The 16414-nt window shown below is 36.1% G+C and overlaps 1 protein-coding gene across 2 annotated transcripts in view; it reads right to left on the reverse strand.

Annotated features, from left to right (window-relative positions):
- The window catches only part of ANKRD12 (ankyrin repeat domain 12), a 234638-nt gene that overhangs the window by 19101 nt on the left and 199123 nt on the right, over positions 1-16414 (reverse strand). For both annotated transcript variants that reach the window (XM_006868700.1, XM_006868699.1), the window contains one exon: positions 6257-10980. In XM_006868700.1, the coding sequence (XP_006868762.1) occupies positions 6257-10980 (4724 nt within the window). The remainder of the gene's footprint in view (positions 1-6256; positions 10981-16414) is intronic.

The following is a 16414-nucleotide window of genomic DNA, read 5'->3' on the forward strand; positions in this document are numbered from 1 at the left end:
ATGAAATGGAACGCATCAACATCGCTATCTTAGGCATTAGTGAGCTGAAATGGACTGGTATTGGCCATTTTGAATCTGACAACCACATGGTTTACTATGCATGGAATGGCATTCACCTAGTTGCTGTTAAGTGCTGTTGAGATGGTTCTGACCCATAGCGAACGTCTACAGGGTTTCCGAGGAACTGCTGGAGAGCTTGAACTGCTGACCTCGTGGTTCAAACAGACATTACAGCCCGGCGCATTAACTCGCAGTGTTGCACCTGGTCTCCATTCATGTAGTAGCTCTAGTTAGTATTACCCTTAAAGCCACTTTGAGATGGATAAAAAACTATAAAATTTAAACTTTTTATAGTGGTTTAAACTTTTAACGGGCTTTCACACGTAGTATTTTAATCTGCTTTGTTTTATGTATGTGGAAATGGAGGGATCAGAGAGGTTGTGATTTATTCAAGATCACACACCTGGTTTGTGACAAATTCTATACCTGAATTTATGCTAACTACAAATCTGCTCTTTCCACTATATTGTGTTGCTTCTCTAATCCAGTGGTTGGTTCTGTTAAAAAACAAAATCAACCAACTAAACCTTCTCTGCTACATCCAGAAATATTCTCAGTTTTGCTTATGATCCCTTTGAAACAATATTGTTGTTGTTGTTGTGAAGTGCTGTCGAGTTGGTTCCAACCCATAGTGACCCTGTATAGGGTTTCCGAGGAGCAGCTGGTGAGTTTGAACTCCCAACCTTGCAGTTCAAATGGCTTTGCAGTCTGGCACATTAACCCACAGTGCCACACCAGGACATACAACTATATTCTAATCCACCACTGATGGTGCACAACTCAAAATGTAGAGAAACAGCTGTAAACACCCACTAATAATCAGAACAAGGATTGTACAAAGTATGAATCTAGGAAAATTGGAAATTGTCAAAAATGAAATGGAATGCATAAACATCGATATCTTAGGCATTAGTGAGCTGAAATGGACTGGTAGTGGCCACTTTGAATCTGGCAACCACATGCTTTACTATGCCAGGAATGATGAATTGAAGAGGAAAGATGCTGCATTCCTCGTCAAAAAGAACACATCAAGACCAGTCATAAGGTACAATGTTGTCTGTGATAGGATAATATCCATGAGCCTAGAGGGAAGACCAGTTAATACTACTATTATTCAAAATTTTGCATCAACCAATAAAGCCAGTAAGGATGCAATAGAAGCATTCTACCAACTTCTTCAATCTGAAATTGATCAAACAAGCAATCAAGATGTATTGATCAGTCTCCACTGAATAGTTTTCATCTTGTCTAGATAGGTCTGGTTAAAAAAGATGGGGATAAGAGTCATATGATTCAATAGTGTGTAACTGTTATTATCCCTAATTGCAACTGTCACAATTGTAAAGGTAGAAGTTTTGTAACCAAAACAGGGGAGTAGTTAATCTTAAAGTCCAGAAACAAAGGACCCTAAGATCATCAAGGGAGAAGAAGAGCACAAGCGGAATACGAGACCTTATCCAGAGAAGCAGTGACACCAGAGATGGAGGCAGAGATGGGGACATGGAGAGAGGGAGCAGCTAAGGACTCCAGATTCATAGGAAGAGAGGGACTAAGAGATGGTAGCCAGGAGCCAAACTTGCAGAATGTGTCCTTTCGTGGTGTAAATTATTATATATGCCTGAGTGTTTAAAAAAAACAAACAAAACAGAGCTAAAGTAAATAGAGAGAAATACTGTTAACTGATGGTACATGGAGGTGATTATAATCATTGTAATGAAACACGGTGTATGATTTGTTGAATGTAAAACTGATGATGTGCCCTGTAAACTTTCACTCATTCCACAATAAAAACCTTAAAACAAAAAAAAGATGTATTGATCATTACTGGTGACTGGAATGCAAAGGTTGGGAACAAAGAGGAAGGATCAGTAGTTGGAAAATATGGCCTTGGTGATAGACATGATGCTAGAGATCGCAGGGCAGATTTCTGCAAAACCAATGATCTGTTCATTTCAAATACCTTCTTTAGACAGCGTAAGAAATGATTACACACATGGACCTCACCAGACAGAATACACAGAAATCAAATTGACTACATCTGTAGAAAGAGATGGTAGAAAAGCTCCATATCATCAGCCAAAAAAAGGTCAGGGGCAGTGATAGTGCACAGACACACACATAACATGTATGTGCGTACATAATATACACACATATATATGAGGGGGCTTCAAATAGTTCATTGAAAACTCCATTATTTTTCCACGAACTTTTTCAAGCCCCTAGAATCTGAGGGTAAACCAGAAAATATTGTTACAAAATCATAGAAACATTTATTAAAAGAAAATATCACAATGTGATGCTACTGTTTCTTGACGTGTCTTCTCTCTAGGTCTATATACTTCGTAAGGTGGTGTTTGTCTCTTTAACCTTTCCCTGAAGAACTCTTCTAGTCAATGGAACACTACGTCAAAATGCAGTTTTGGCATCCTTCTTTTAAATATTTAGTTTTGGGTATGCCAGCAACAAAGTCTGAATAGGCAAGATCAGGCTCTAGGGGGGATAAGATAAGGTTTCCCAATGAAACTTTTGTAGGACAGTCCTTACTACCATTAAAGATGAATGCTATTATTGTTACATGCTAGCAAGTCTGTTCCAACTCATAGCAACCTAGTTTCTGAGGGTGTAAAATTTTGCGGAAGCAAAGTCTCATTTTTCTCCTGACTGCGGTTGGTGGGCTTGAACTGCTGACCTTGTGGTTTGCAGTTCAGTGCTTATCCTACTGAGCCACCATGTTCCCCAGGGATGCATAGCATGATGTGAAAAAATTCTATAGTGCAACTTTGCCATTTTTTCATGATTGTAGTTTTAAGTTTTCTTAACATTTCTTTATATAATAGGCCATTGTGCTCATCCTGTGTTCTATAAGAAAACCTATCAAGATTACCTCTGCTGAGCTGATCTCTTTGCCGTGAATTTAACTGGCTCAGCATATCCCCTTGGAAGCCACTGTTTATACTGGATCCTGCTCTTTGGATTGTATTGGTAAATTCCCGGTTACAATTTGTTACTATAAATTGTCTTCATTAGCTTCGATCTTGCTTAAAGGACTGATGATGGAAAGACCAACTCTTTGTGCTAATCTTCCCACAACACTTCTGGTATCCAATTAGCCAAATTTGCTGAGGCCAAGATGTTTGTTTAAAATTGAAAATGCTGACCACTGTGAGATCCCAACTTCTGTAGCTCTTGCATCAATGGTAATTACATAGTTTTCTCCCACCAGCTTCTAGATTTCAGCCACTGTCTGGATGAACAGTCTTTCCTCTCTTGGATCACCTTGAGGTCTTCCTGATCTTCCTTAAAACTCTTGATCTATCTAAAAATTGTTATGTAGTGGGGCAGCATTCCTTGGAAAGCTTCAATGATTATGCAAGATGTCTACTTGAGTTTAGTTAAAAATTTGGTATCAGCACTGACCTCAAAATAACTGTTTTCCATGGCACAGAAAGTATCCTTTGGTTTGAATGTACCCTAATGAGACTAAGACAAGTGAGAGAACTTGTCTGCTATCATCCACTGAGCTCAGAAACATGTTTTGTTTGGAATAAACTGGTGCATATATGAGTTGGAACCCTAGTAGCAATACTTTCCTATTTACCCTTGATGTATTCACATATTTGTGTGCTAGTCCAAGTAGTTAATGAGATCCTTACATGGTAGTAGTAATAAGGAAAAGGGGGTATGATGAGATATTTGCTATTATCAATATGACTTAGTGACTGACTTGAAGTGAGAAGAAAAGATCAGGATTGAATCTTGGAATCCCAGACTGAGAAATTATATACCGCTAAATAAATGGCACTTAACAACAACAACAATTATGATAGTTAGTGAAAGTAAGAGGAAGGCATAGTCAACTCTTGATTTGAGCAGATTTCACCAAGTTAACACTACAGCAGGAACTATAAGGCTTGTAAAAGGACAGACAGGGGGACTTAGAAAGAAGAACATTTCAGAAAAAGGGAAGAGAGTAGCACTTAGAATGACTATATGTAGTGAACAAGAGTAAGCCCAGTTTGGCTAAAATATTGGGTGAGTTTAGAAAATGTAGTCAGAAATGAAGTTAGAGAGGGAGGTAGATAGAGATCAAATTGTGAACTATATTTATGTCCCACTTAAGGCTTGAACTTTTAAGCTCTGGTAATGGGAAAGATATATAAGGTCTTTAAACAGGGAAATGGCTTTTTATTACTTATGTAGTTGTTGTTAAGACTCACAGTGACCCTAAATAAGTTTCCAAGGAGCAGATGGTGGGTTTGAAGCACCAACTTTCCGGTTAGCAGTCCAATTCTTATCCTGCAGAGCCACACCACGGATATAAAAATTTAACAAAGTAGAACACTCCAACCAAAACAGACTAGAAAAAGAAAAAAAAAAAATCCTGTGGTGATCTAAGTGAGAGATAATAATGAGGGAGTAAATGATTTTCTTTGGTACATACTAAGTTTGGGTTGTGTAGTGGATGCTGTGGTGCACGATCAGACATCCTATTTAGGAATGAGGCTCTCCATCTCTAAGCTACTGCCCCAACTGGTGGGAGTTTTTGGTTGCTGACAGCTCTGGCTGCAGTCCCTCTCCAAGAGTTACCTTCAAGGGAAGAGAGCTGGCTTTCCAAAATCATGCTTGCTCTTTGAGGATAGCCTACCTATCTGAAGGACCAACCCAATCCAGAAATCTATGGATTCAACTGAGGTCAGTTCAGTATCTTGCTTTGCCCAATTCTGCTCCCCTCACACAATTATTGGTTTTGTTTCTGATTAATTCTCACCAACAAACCTTTTGCACACAAACCTTGGAGTGTACTTCCTGATGAACTGAACCCATAACAAGGTGCCAGAAGGACAGATGTCTAGTAGGTACTTATATTTGATTAACGGGGTTCAGCAGTGACAGTTCAAAAGAGGCAGAAAAAGAATAGTTTGTGAGGTGCGAACTGAAAGAGAGCACCAACATGACAAACAAGAAGAAATTTTTAAGAACAAAGTGGCTACAATGTTATATGTGAGAGATCAAGTAGAAAGAAAAATGAAAGACATCAATGCATAAGCACCATAATGATTATGGAACAAACAGGACATTAGAAAAAGAAAATATCAGTTGCAGACTACTGTTGAAGTGTCAAACGGTGAAGAAGATATAGGGTGTTAGCTTGACAGACAGGCATGTTGTTGTTGTTAAGTGCCATCAAGTCGATTCCGACCCATAGCAGCCCTGTATAGGGTTTCCAAGGAGCAGCTGGTGAGCTTGAACCTCCAACTTTGCAGTTACACGCCTTTGCAATCTGGCGCATTAACCCACAGTGCCACACCAGGACTCCATTAGACTAGAATGCTGTTGTTATGTGCCGTGGAGTCGGGTCCGACTCATAGCAACCCTGTACAGGGTTTCTAAGGCTGTGAATCTTTGTTGTTGCTGTTGTTGTCAGGTGCCATCGAGTCGGAACCGACTCATAGTGACCCCATGCACAGCAGAACAAAACAATGTCCGATCCTGGGCCAACCTCACTACCGCTGCCATACTTGATGCCATCAATGATGCCACCTGGCTGATCCATCTCTTTACAGGAGTAGAAAGCCTCATCTTTCTCTCGTGGAACAGCTGGTAGTTTCGAACTGCTGACCTTGAGGTTAGCAGCCCGATTCGTAACCACTACACTACCAGAGCATAGTCAAGGAATATTATCCAGGATGGAGAAGACCTGAATATGTTCTGAGCACTAGCAAGAACAGTGTTTTGAGAAAGGTTTCAGTCAAGAGTGAATTGGAAAAGGCTCACAAGCACAAGTAAAGTCATTAGCATTCCTCTAAATAAAAACACAACTCCTTGAAAGCAGTATGGAAAAGAAAATACTGTAGATGTGAACTGTCCAATAAGGCAGCCACAATAAGGTAGCCACAGGGGTACTTACTGAGCACTTGAAATTGGCTAGTCTTAATTGAGATGCCACCACCACCACCATAATATAAGCAATTCAAATTGTGAGGAATTTAAAACAAAAAAGGAATGTAAAATACCCTAATAATTTTTCTGTTATGATTATATGTTGAAATAGATACACTCAGATAATAAAAACATATTTTAAAAATTAATTTCATTTTCTTTACTTAAAAAATGATATAGCTACTAGGAAATTTAAAGCTATACTTCATATTTCTACTGCACAGAACTCTAGACTATATAAAATGATGTTACTTACTGTGGGAATACAAATCTTGCTTAAGGGATTGCCATCCAGGAGATAAGATCCATTAAATGTCACATATTCATCATAATACTGAGGTGCTTGAGGAATAACACTGCACAATAATTTACGCCTTTCTTCAATTTTTTTCCTTATGTGCAAGTATTCAAAATATGGATTTGCTCTCTCTGAACTGTATGGCTGAATCTCATCTAGTTTCAAAGAATCTACGATGGCTGCCAGAGATTGCTGAGTTTTCTCTTTAGCTTGTAGTAAACAGGGATTCACTTGGACAGGTTGAGGAACACGAGACACTTTCCTTTTCCGTGGATGATGAACTTGAGGATCATCTTCTTCAGTTAATCTTATTCTTCCTCTAGGAGATGAAGATTCATTGTCTTTTTCTGACAACAGTGTACAGCCAGCAAGAAACTGTTTGCTTTGACTTGTCATTGTAGTTGTTTTGTTTCTAGTTACCCTTTGAGGAATCTGATTTTCAGTTTTATCATCTTCAGTGTTTTCTTCTATTTCTATTTTAACAAATTGACTATATTTATGGATTTCTGCCGGAATTGATTGTTGTGAATGGTTTTCTAGGTTTGTTAAAATGCTTTGTTCAGATTCCTCATCTTCAATAGAAAATAAACACTTTTCACTTTCAGGACAATGCTTTGGAATATCTTGTTCATTTAGGTTTTCTTTTGGCATAGAGATACCAAATGCAGAGGCATTCATTTCACATAAATCAGAACCACTCTTATCATTCAAATTAGTTAAAATGAAACTCTCTAGCTTATTTCCTTTGTCATGTGAAATATCCTGAATATCAGTTGTGCTATGTTCAACCTCAAGGCTTCTGGAAGACTTTATCAGTTTGCTAAATGAATAATGTACATTTAGCTGGGAAGACTCATCATTTTCATTGTAGTCCTTTTCTGGTAACACAGGCAAAGTATTACCTTTCTCAAAGGTTAGTGATGCTTCTGGAATGGTGTTTTCAGAATACACTGAGACAAACGCATCCATCTTTGGGACATCTGCTGGGACAAAAGTATTTTCCATATCTTTTATAGATTCATTATCAGTATCTAAAACAGAACTGATAATTTGAACTGAATTTTTCAATTGTAAAACACCTGGTTCTTGATTGGCAGCATATGACAAAGATGTATGTTTAGAAGTCGGTTCAGTATCTGAAAGTGACTGGCTGTGGAAAGAGCAAGGTGGTTGTGAAGGCATAAAGGATGCTGGATCCTGAACACAAGAATTTCCTGGCAGTTCAATCTGGAGCAGAGATGCAAAACCAGAATTCTCTTCTTTCAATATTTTGTTTTCAGAAGGACAGAAATCCTGACTAGAGGAATCTTGAACAAGTGTACTAGAATTTGAGTACATAAAGTCATTGGTGTTTAACGACTCTAGTCTGTCAACAGGTATCTCCCATGATTTATTTTGGATTACACCAACCTGGTTAGGTGGCTCTAAATGCACAGGGTTTTCTATTAAATTGCATATTGGGGTAGTAGTTTTGATAACATTTGTATCAGCTGAACTATATTTGCTGTTTAAAGTTCTAGTTGGAGAAATTGCAAAACTGGAATGTATATTGGACACACTTGAAAGATCTCTTTCAGGCACATTTGAAGATACCTCAGGTTTGGGAGAAGGGCAAATGTCTTTTGGCATAGATAGTAAAGTACCTTGATTACTTTCTTCTGATATTGTTTGGAATTGCTTTGCATGTTCATAAATGACAGATGGGATGCTACATCTTCGAACTTCTACAGTAGGTCTACCCTCATGTATAATTAGTTTAGTATCTTCTATAGAAGATGACCTGAGATGGGATGTTGGAAGTCTGTTTGCATATGTTGGTTTAATCCGCTCCGACAGTTCAGCCAGGTTATCCAATTCTCTTTCATGAAGGGCAGGAGATTTGGCAATTGACAAAAATGGTGACTGGGAAAAGGACATTTGGGAATCTGAACCCTCTACCATAAAGTCAGAGTCATACTCAACTGGAGGCCTTGGGGTCGTCACTGTAGTGTGGCAGGAATCTTCTGAGCTAGCAACTGAAATCATGGATACAGATCTGGAGCTGAGACCTGGTTTTTCACTTTCTGATCTAGGAGACCGATTTAAGCTAGTGTCTGAAACAGAAGTTGATTTCCCTGTATTTTTGGTGTCGAGAGACTGTGATCTGTTACTTACAGTATCTTTAGATTGTTTCTCCTTAGTATAAGTATCAGTTAGCTCTGAACTCTTTGACCTAGTTAATTCTTTATTTTTGGATTCAGCTAGTGCATGCTTTGTTTTTTCTTTATCTTTTACTTTAAGTTCTAAACAATTACGATTTCTCAACCGTTCCTTTTCTTTTTGCTTAATTTTTTCCTTATGTTTCTTGTGCCACTGTTCTATTTCTAGGTCTTTAAGGCTTAACATTCGTTCAAAGCTTGTTTGCATTAAATCATCATTGACTAATCTCTTTTCTTTAGGTCTAGAATCTTTTGATGGCACTAATGACTTCGGTTTAGACTTATCTATTTCAGATTTTAGTTTGAGTAAACTATTCATTTGAATTTTATCCTTATGTTTGTCTCTTTCTTTGTATCTGTCTATATCTTTTTTATCTTTTTCTTTTCCATCTGGAGTCTTCAGAGGGTCATCTTTTGTTTTTTCTTTAAGGGATATGGATTTTTCATGTTGTGCTTTACTACTGTCTGCTATACCTGACCTTTTATCTTCCTGTAAATGTTTATAGTTACTTATATTTATACTTTCTTTATCTCTAGATTTTTCCCTCTTATCTGTCTCCTTGTCTTTTTCTTTATTTTTACCTTTTTCTGATTTAATGTATTCATTAATATCTGACTGTCTATTTTTTTTCTCAATCAAGTACTTTTCTTTGCTTTCCACTGGGTGCCTCTCTTTTTCAAAAGGTTTTTCTTTCTCATGTTTTCTATCCAGCTTTTCTCTACTTTTCTTTCTGTCATCAGTTTTTTTAATGGTAGTAATATTTTTTATCTTCTCACCTTCTTTATAACATTTTTCTGTGTGATGTGAATATAGTTTGTCCTTGTCTTTTATTCTATCTGCACATTCACTAAGATCTAATTTCTCTTTCTCTGACTTATGATCATGTTTTATTTTCTTCTCTTTTTCAGAATTTTTTCTATCTGTCTTCTCAGTGTCCTTTTCTTTAGTTTGAAATCGTTTCTCAGATTTTTCCTTACTTTCCTTTATATACTTTTCTTGTTTTTCAATATCTATTTCCTTTTCTACTGAACATAATCCCATAAGTTCCTCTTTGGCACTTATATCCAAAGTACTTGATTCTGTTTCTTTTTCTGTGGCTATATTCTCTCTTTCTTCTTTTAAATCTTTTATTTTTTCTTCCCTAAAAGATTTCTCACTCTCTTTTTTAATCTTTTCCCGTTCTTCTTTAAAAATCTTTTCTTTTGAGATCTGCTTTTCTTTGGCTGATCTATCATCTTTTATGGTTTTCTCCAACTTTAATTTTTTTTCTAAGGTTAGGTTCTCATGTTCCATATTTAAAAACAGATCCTCAGTTTCATCACTTTTAAAAAAATTTTCTTTCCAAAATTCTCTATCAAATTCCACATTCCTCTGCAGCTCTTTAGCACCATCCTTATTTCTGTATTTTTCCTTTTCACCATCTGTTTCTTTTCTATGCTTTTCTTTTTCTCTTTCTTTATGTTTCAGTTTGTGCTTTTTAAATGTTTTACCTTCTTTATCCATCTTTTTCAGTGTGCAGTCTGAATGATCAAATGTTGGACTTTGATCTTCTTCCTTTATTTTGGTGCTTGACTTTTCACCAAATTCTAAGTGGAAATCTTTCTGATTTTTGCTCTTTTCCTTATGCTTACATGATTTTACACTTGAGCTTTCTGGCAAGAATTCAGAGTCTGTATTGTCATAGCGAACAAGGTCAGACTGTAATGACATTTCAGAACTTCCTGGCGATAAACATATTTTAGTATGATCTTGTTTTTGTGGTGTTGACTGCTTTTCACTTAGTCCACAAGAATGTTTAGGAGATTTACCAGTGGAAATATGAAATAAATGCAATGAACTGTCATCTTTTGGGCTAAATGATTTCCTAAAATTCCCTTCCTCTCTGGTCTTCTCTGAACAATCTAATGCAGAATTAACTGTCAAGTTTGTTACTCTGGTGTTTTCTTTCCCATCTTTTTCTTGCTTCAGCTCTTGATTCTCTTTGTTTTTGTTCTGGTTCTTTAATTTTCTTTTAACTTTGCCTTTCTGTTTGTGCTCATTTGATGCCATGTATTCCTTTTTGGCTTGTATGTCAGAATTTGATGTTTCAGGGCCAGAACATGGAGTAGAAATCTTTTTAATTTGAAGAACTTCTTCATCTGAACTTTCAGAACTTGAATATAAAACTCTAGATGACTTTTGTTTCTTATTTTTAAATGATTTAGGATAGAAAGTTTTTTCCTGTTTTGTAAATAAATGATTTTTTTCTATTTCAGATTCATTCTCTTTTCGTAGTTCTTTCCTAAGAATATGCCTATGATCAATCATTTTATCTATTTCTTCATCATCATCATCTTTGAACTCATACTCATCAAGGGCAGATGGAAGAGGTGCTTTATTGGAAATTATTTGTTTGCTTTCACCGATGAGAGAGTCTTTCTCTGTTTCAGAGTCAATATTTTCATCAACACTGGAAGGATTTATAGATTGAGCCTCTTCGGAATCTAGGATAAGAAAAAAAAACCTGTTGTTGGTCAAAAGAGGACTATCAAAAAATAAGGATGAGAAAAAAAAAATCAGTATATACATTAAATATTTCAAACAATCCAGGAAAATTATTTCAGGTTTAAATGTGAGTAACACAATAGAAATAAGTCAGGGTTCTGCTACATTATTATAAAATAGCTTTGGAGAGTAAAAAATGTCGTCTTTTAGATGCTTCCAAAAGAATGCAGTGCACTGAATTTACTATATACAAGGTGTCTTCAAAAATTCATAGATATGTGATATTATGAAAAAAACATGCATGGATATAAAAACTTTTTTGCACCCCAAAGAATTCATGTAAACTTGTTAAAACATGTCTGAACAGAATTTACTTTGAGGAACTGCAAAGGATCAGACAACTAAAAAGAGCACCTTTTTGAATTCTGCTAAAATTGGAGCAAGAATATCTAATTAATAGTAAAACTTAGGTGGAAGAAAGACGAAAAGACTTTACAAAAAGCTTATGGGGCAATGCACTAATTTAATCAGCAGGTTACAAATAAATAATTTATTTGATGTAGGGATGAGACAATGTGGAAGATGAAGTCCACAGCAGCAGACCATCCACATCTATTTGTGAGGAAACAATCTTGTTTGTGCCCTAATTAAAGAGGACTAATGATTAACACTACCACTCATTTGTTAGTTTGTCATACCGTGGTGGCTGCTGTGTTGCTATGATGTTGGAAGCTATGCCGCCAGTATTTTAAATACCAACAGGGTCACCTCACCCATGGTGGACAGGTTTCAGCTGAGCTTCTAGACTAACATATACCAAGAAGGAGCGGTGGATTAGTTTTAAATGTTTAGCCACTGAAAGCCTTATGAATAGTAGAACATTGTTAGATACAGTGCCAAAAGATGAAAACATGCTAGGTAAAGTGGAGTCAGCAACACAGAGGAAGACCCCCAATGAAATGGATTGACACGTGGAAGCAGCAATGGGCTCAAGCATAATAATAACTGTGAGGATGGCACAGGACCTGGCAATGTTTTGTTCTGTTGTGCATAGGTTTGCTGTTGGTCAGAGCTGACTAGAAGGTATCAAACAACAATGACTGACAGAAGAAATAATAGCCACAGACATACCAAATGGTTCAGTTTACACAATTCTGCCAAAATAATAATAATAAAGTTGAGCAAATTTTCCACTGGATGAGTGCCAAAGTGGTTGTGCCCAGAACAGCTGCAGACAAGAGAAGAGCTTTCAATGGAAATTTTAAACAAGTAGGATCAAGATCCTGAAGCATTTCTTGAAAAAACAGTAAAAGGAGATGAAACATAGCTTTAGGCTTTATCAGTATGATCCTGAAGATAAAGCACAATAGAAAAGGCTACCAAATGGTAGACGTGGTCCAGTCAAAGCAAAAGTGAGGTCAAGAGCAAAGGTCATGACAATAGTTTTTGGGATGCTTGCTGACTTTTGGGAGGGCCAAAGAATAACATCTGCCTATTATGAGTGTGTTTTGGGAAAATAAGTCAAAATTTTAGTAGGAAAGCTTCACCAGAAAGTCCTTTTCTACTATGACAATGTTCCTACTCATTCCTTTCATTAAACAAGGGCAATTTTGGTAATGTTTCAAAGGGAAATCCATAGGCTTTTACCTTATAGTCCTCAGTGCCTTCTGATTTGTTTCCCAATCTTAAAAATATCTTTAAAGTGGACACCTTTTTCTTCAGTTCATAAGGTAAAAAAGACTGCATTAGCAGGTTAATATCCCTGGACACTCAGTTTTTTAGGGATGTACGAACTGGCTGGTATCATCAGTTATAAAAGTGCCCTTGATAAAGCTTATTATTTTTTGAAGCTTATTTTATTAAAATAAAATTTATATACTTTCATCTGTTAATTTCATTTTCCCACAAACTTTGAAGATCCCTCATATATATTTTTAAAACGTATAATTTAGAGCAGATTCATAATCCAGGGGTCTGTCTGGATTCAGGGAAAACATTAGCTACTAAATGCTATGTAAAGCAAACATATGTACATTTTTAATGGAGAGAATATTTAAATCAGCTTCTTAACACAAAGAGATTATAGAACCACTAACATAAAGGGCTTGGAGCCCTGATGTGGCACTGCAGGATAATAAGCTGGACTATAAGGTCAGTTTGAGCCTCAAGGTCAGCGATTCAAACCTATCAGCCGCTCCTCAGAAACCCTATATAGGGTAGCTATGAGTCAGAACCAAACTGACAGCAGTTAACAAAAACAATTTAAAGGAATTAGTAAGTAAACATGACAGATGGTGTGCTTCAGAAAATTTACTAGTAAAACTAGAAAATCATGTGGTTCCCATAAAGAAAAACACCTTAAATAGAGGGGAATGTTTTTTTTTTTATACAAGAAAAATGATTACCTGGCAAAAATAAAATCAGAAAAATGAAATGAAACATAGGCCCCAATTATATAATTGCTTTTATAATAGATACATTGAATAAATAATGTAATTTGAAAAAAAAAAAAAAAAACCTGCTTTAAGATTTTTTCCTTTAATTTAGACTTGTTAAAAATACTTTGATACAATAGGGAAAATAATGAACTCAATTATTACATATTTTTAGTTTCATGAAATTGCATCCAAGCACTGTTAGATTCCATTTTATTACATAATTTTTAACAGCAAAGTGTTTTTCTTCTCAGTTCTTCACGTATATACTTAAGATATATATATGAGGGGGATTTAAAAAACTTTGTGGAAAAATTCCATTTCCATGAACTTTTTAAAGCCCCCTTGTACCTATTCTTAACTCAAAAGAAAACAAGGGCTCCATTTAAGGAAAAGAAAACCAAACTCATTATAAAGATGACAAACAGTTAAACTAATTAAACACTCATTTGCTAAATATTTAATATTAAAGACTAAAAATTCATGTTACTACATTAAATGTCCTTGGCACCTAACAACAACAACAGTAATCTAGGAGTCTTGGTGTGCCACTGTGGGCTAATGCGTCAGACTGCAAAGTCATCTGAACTGTAAGGTCTGTGGTTCAAGATCACAGCCACTCCTTGGAAACCCTGTATATATAGGGTTGCTATGGGTAGGAATCGACTTGACAGCACTTAGCAACAACAGGAATATAGCTTCCAAATACTTTCTTCACATGAAAACTGAAATTCAAGCATTTTGGAGTATCCACAACTGGCACTGTAGCAAGAGTTTCAGATTATTCTAATTGTTGCTGTTGTTAAGTGCTGTATAGTCAGTTCTGACACACAGTGACTCTGTACAGGGTTTCCAAGGAGTGACTGGTGGGTTTGAACTCCTGACTTTGCGGTTCAAACTGACTTTGCCCAGCACATTATCCTAAAGTGCCACACCAGGACTCCATATATATTTGAATACACTATTATAATTAAGTGCTAATGAACAATAGTTATTCTGCAATGTGTTATAAAAACAAAAATTTTTGGAATTACAGATGTTTACATATATGTTGATAATGTTATAAACTTGTAGTTAATAATATTGTAATTGACAATATCACACTACAGTACTTTATGCTGCCAAAAGAAATATTAATCTTTCTCAGAGTTTGTTTTGGTTATTAAATGAATGGAAGAATAGGCGCTTATACAACAAACATTTTCTCTTGTTAACACCTTATAATTATGTCTTGAAGACACTGCTTGAAGATTTCAGTCTTTATGGTTTATATGTCATCATTTACATTGTTTCTCATTATGTTTTTATTAGAAATTAGAAACTGTTTCTTCTTTTGTATATATCATAAAACCACAGTACAATTTCTACACTTAGAATAAATATTTATTAAGCTCCACCTAGACAAGTGGTTAAGGATAAAAAGGTGAAAAGAGGTTAACTACTCTGCTAAGAAAGGGGTCCTGGTAGTCTAGTGTGGATTACAAACTGGACTGCCAACCACAAGCCCAGCAGTTGGATTCTACCAGTCACTCTGTGGTAGAAAGATAAGGCTTTCTGCTCCTGAAAAGATTTACAGCCTTGGAAACTCCATACAATTACCACTATCATGACTCTGCTGAGTTATAAAACAGAATAGTTGCTAAAATTGTAATGGGTCCTAGTGAATATGAGAAAGAGTCTTAGGAGAAATGGACAGTAAGAAAGGCTTTCATAAAAGAAAAACTGAAGATTGAGGCATGAAAAATAAGAATTTCAGGCAATTTTTAAGTGATGAAAATATTATATAAACAAGCAGTTCAATCACAACATTTGAATTATTATTGCCTATTTGCCTTTTTTTCATTTAACAGATTATATATTTTTTATGCTACATTTTCTCCATTATTATTTTTATGACTGCACATTACATACTGTGTTATAAATGTAGCTACTTAAACAGTTTCCTCTGAGGAGATATTCAGGTTGCTTCCAATTCATATTACTGATATTTAATATTTAGAACTTTTGGTGTGGCACTATACAAAGTTGTTATGATTTGGAACTGACAATGGCACATAACAACACACAAAGTAAAAGGAAATATATCAAAATAGTACAGGTAATAAACATTGGTTGGAAAAATTATGATTGGTTTTCTTGCTTTTCTGTATTTTCCAAATCCCTAGCACTTTTACTGTCATAAACAAAATATATACTGTTTATAAGAGTCTACAAATAGGCATAAAATGGTGTCACTATTTTGATTTCTTGATTGATGTCGCTCGTTTCTCCATGTGTTAGCACTTCTTTCTGTGCACAATGTGACTTCACAATTTCTTTACCCTAGTTTCTTCTGGTCTTTATATTTTCTTGACATATGCTAATTAATATTTTACCAGAATTATACTATACATATAATCTTATATGCATTTTACTTAACACTGTATCACAGTATATGACATTTTAGAAAGCAACGGCAAGACTTTGTCTCACGTATTTTGAACATGTTACCAGGAGGGACGAGTACTTGGAAAAGGGCATCATGTACGGTAAAGTGAAGAGCGAGCAAAAAAGAAGAAAGGAATACCCCAATGAGATAGACTGACACTCTAGCTGAAACCTAACTATTGTGAGGATGGTGCAGAACAGGGCACTGTTTCCTTCTGTTGAGCATGGGGTCACCATGAATCGAAACTGACTCAATGGTTCCTAATACTACCACCACCATTTTTTTTTTTTTCAAATGTTTTATTGTGAATTATGTGATAGTTTACATGGGAGAACATTAGTTTTACATTCATCCTATAGTATATCATCTCATTGCTATGGTTACAATCCCCTCCATGCATCATCAACCAACCAAAGGGTATACACTACTAGCCTGCCCCCCCCGCGCCCCCGGTCCTCAGTACACAGCCCCTCTCCTTCTCTGTGTCTAAAGTCCCCAACTGCTCCATCTCTCCACGTCATCGTCTCTGCCTCCATCTCAGGCATCACTGCTTCTCTGGGTAGGGTCCCG

This window comes from Chrysochloris asiatica, unplaced genomic scaffold (assembly GCF_000296735.1).
Source record: "Chrysochloris asiatica unplaced genomic scaffold, ChrAsi1.0 scaffold00122, whole genome shotgun sequence".
NCBI lineage: Eukaryota > Metazoa > Chordata > Mammalia > Afrosoricida > Chrysochloridae > Chrysochloris > Chrysochloris asiatica.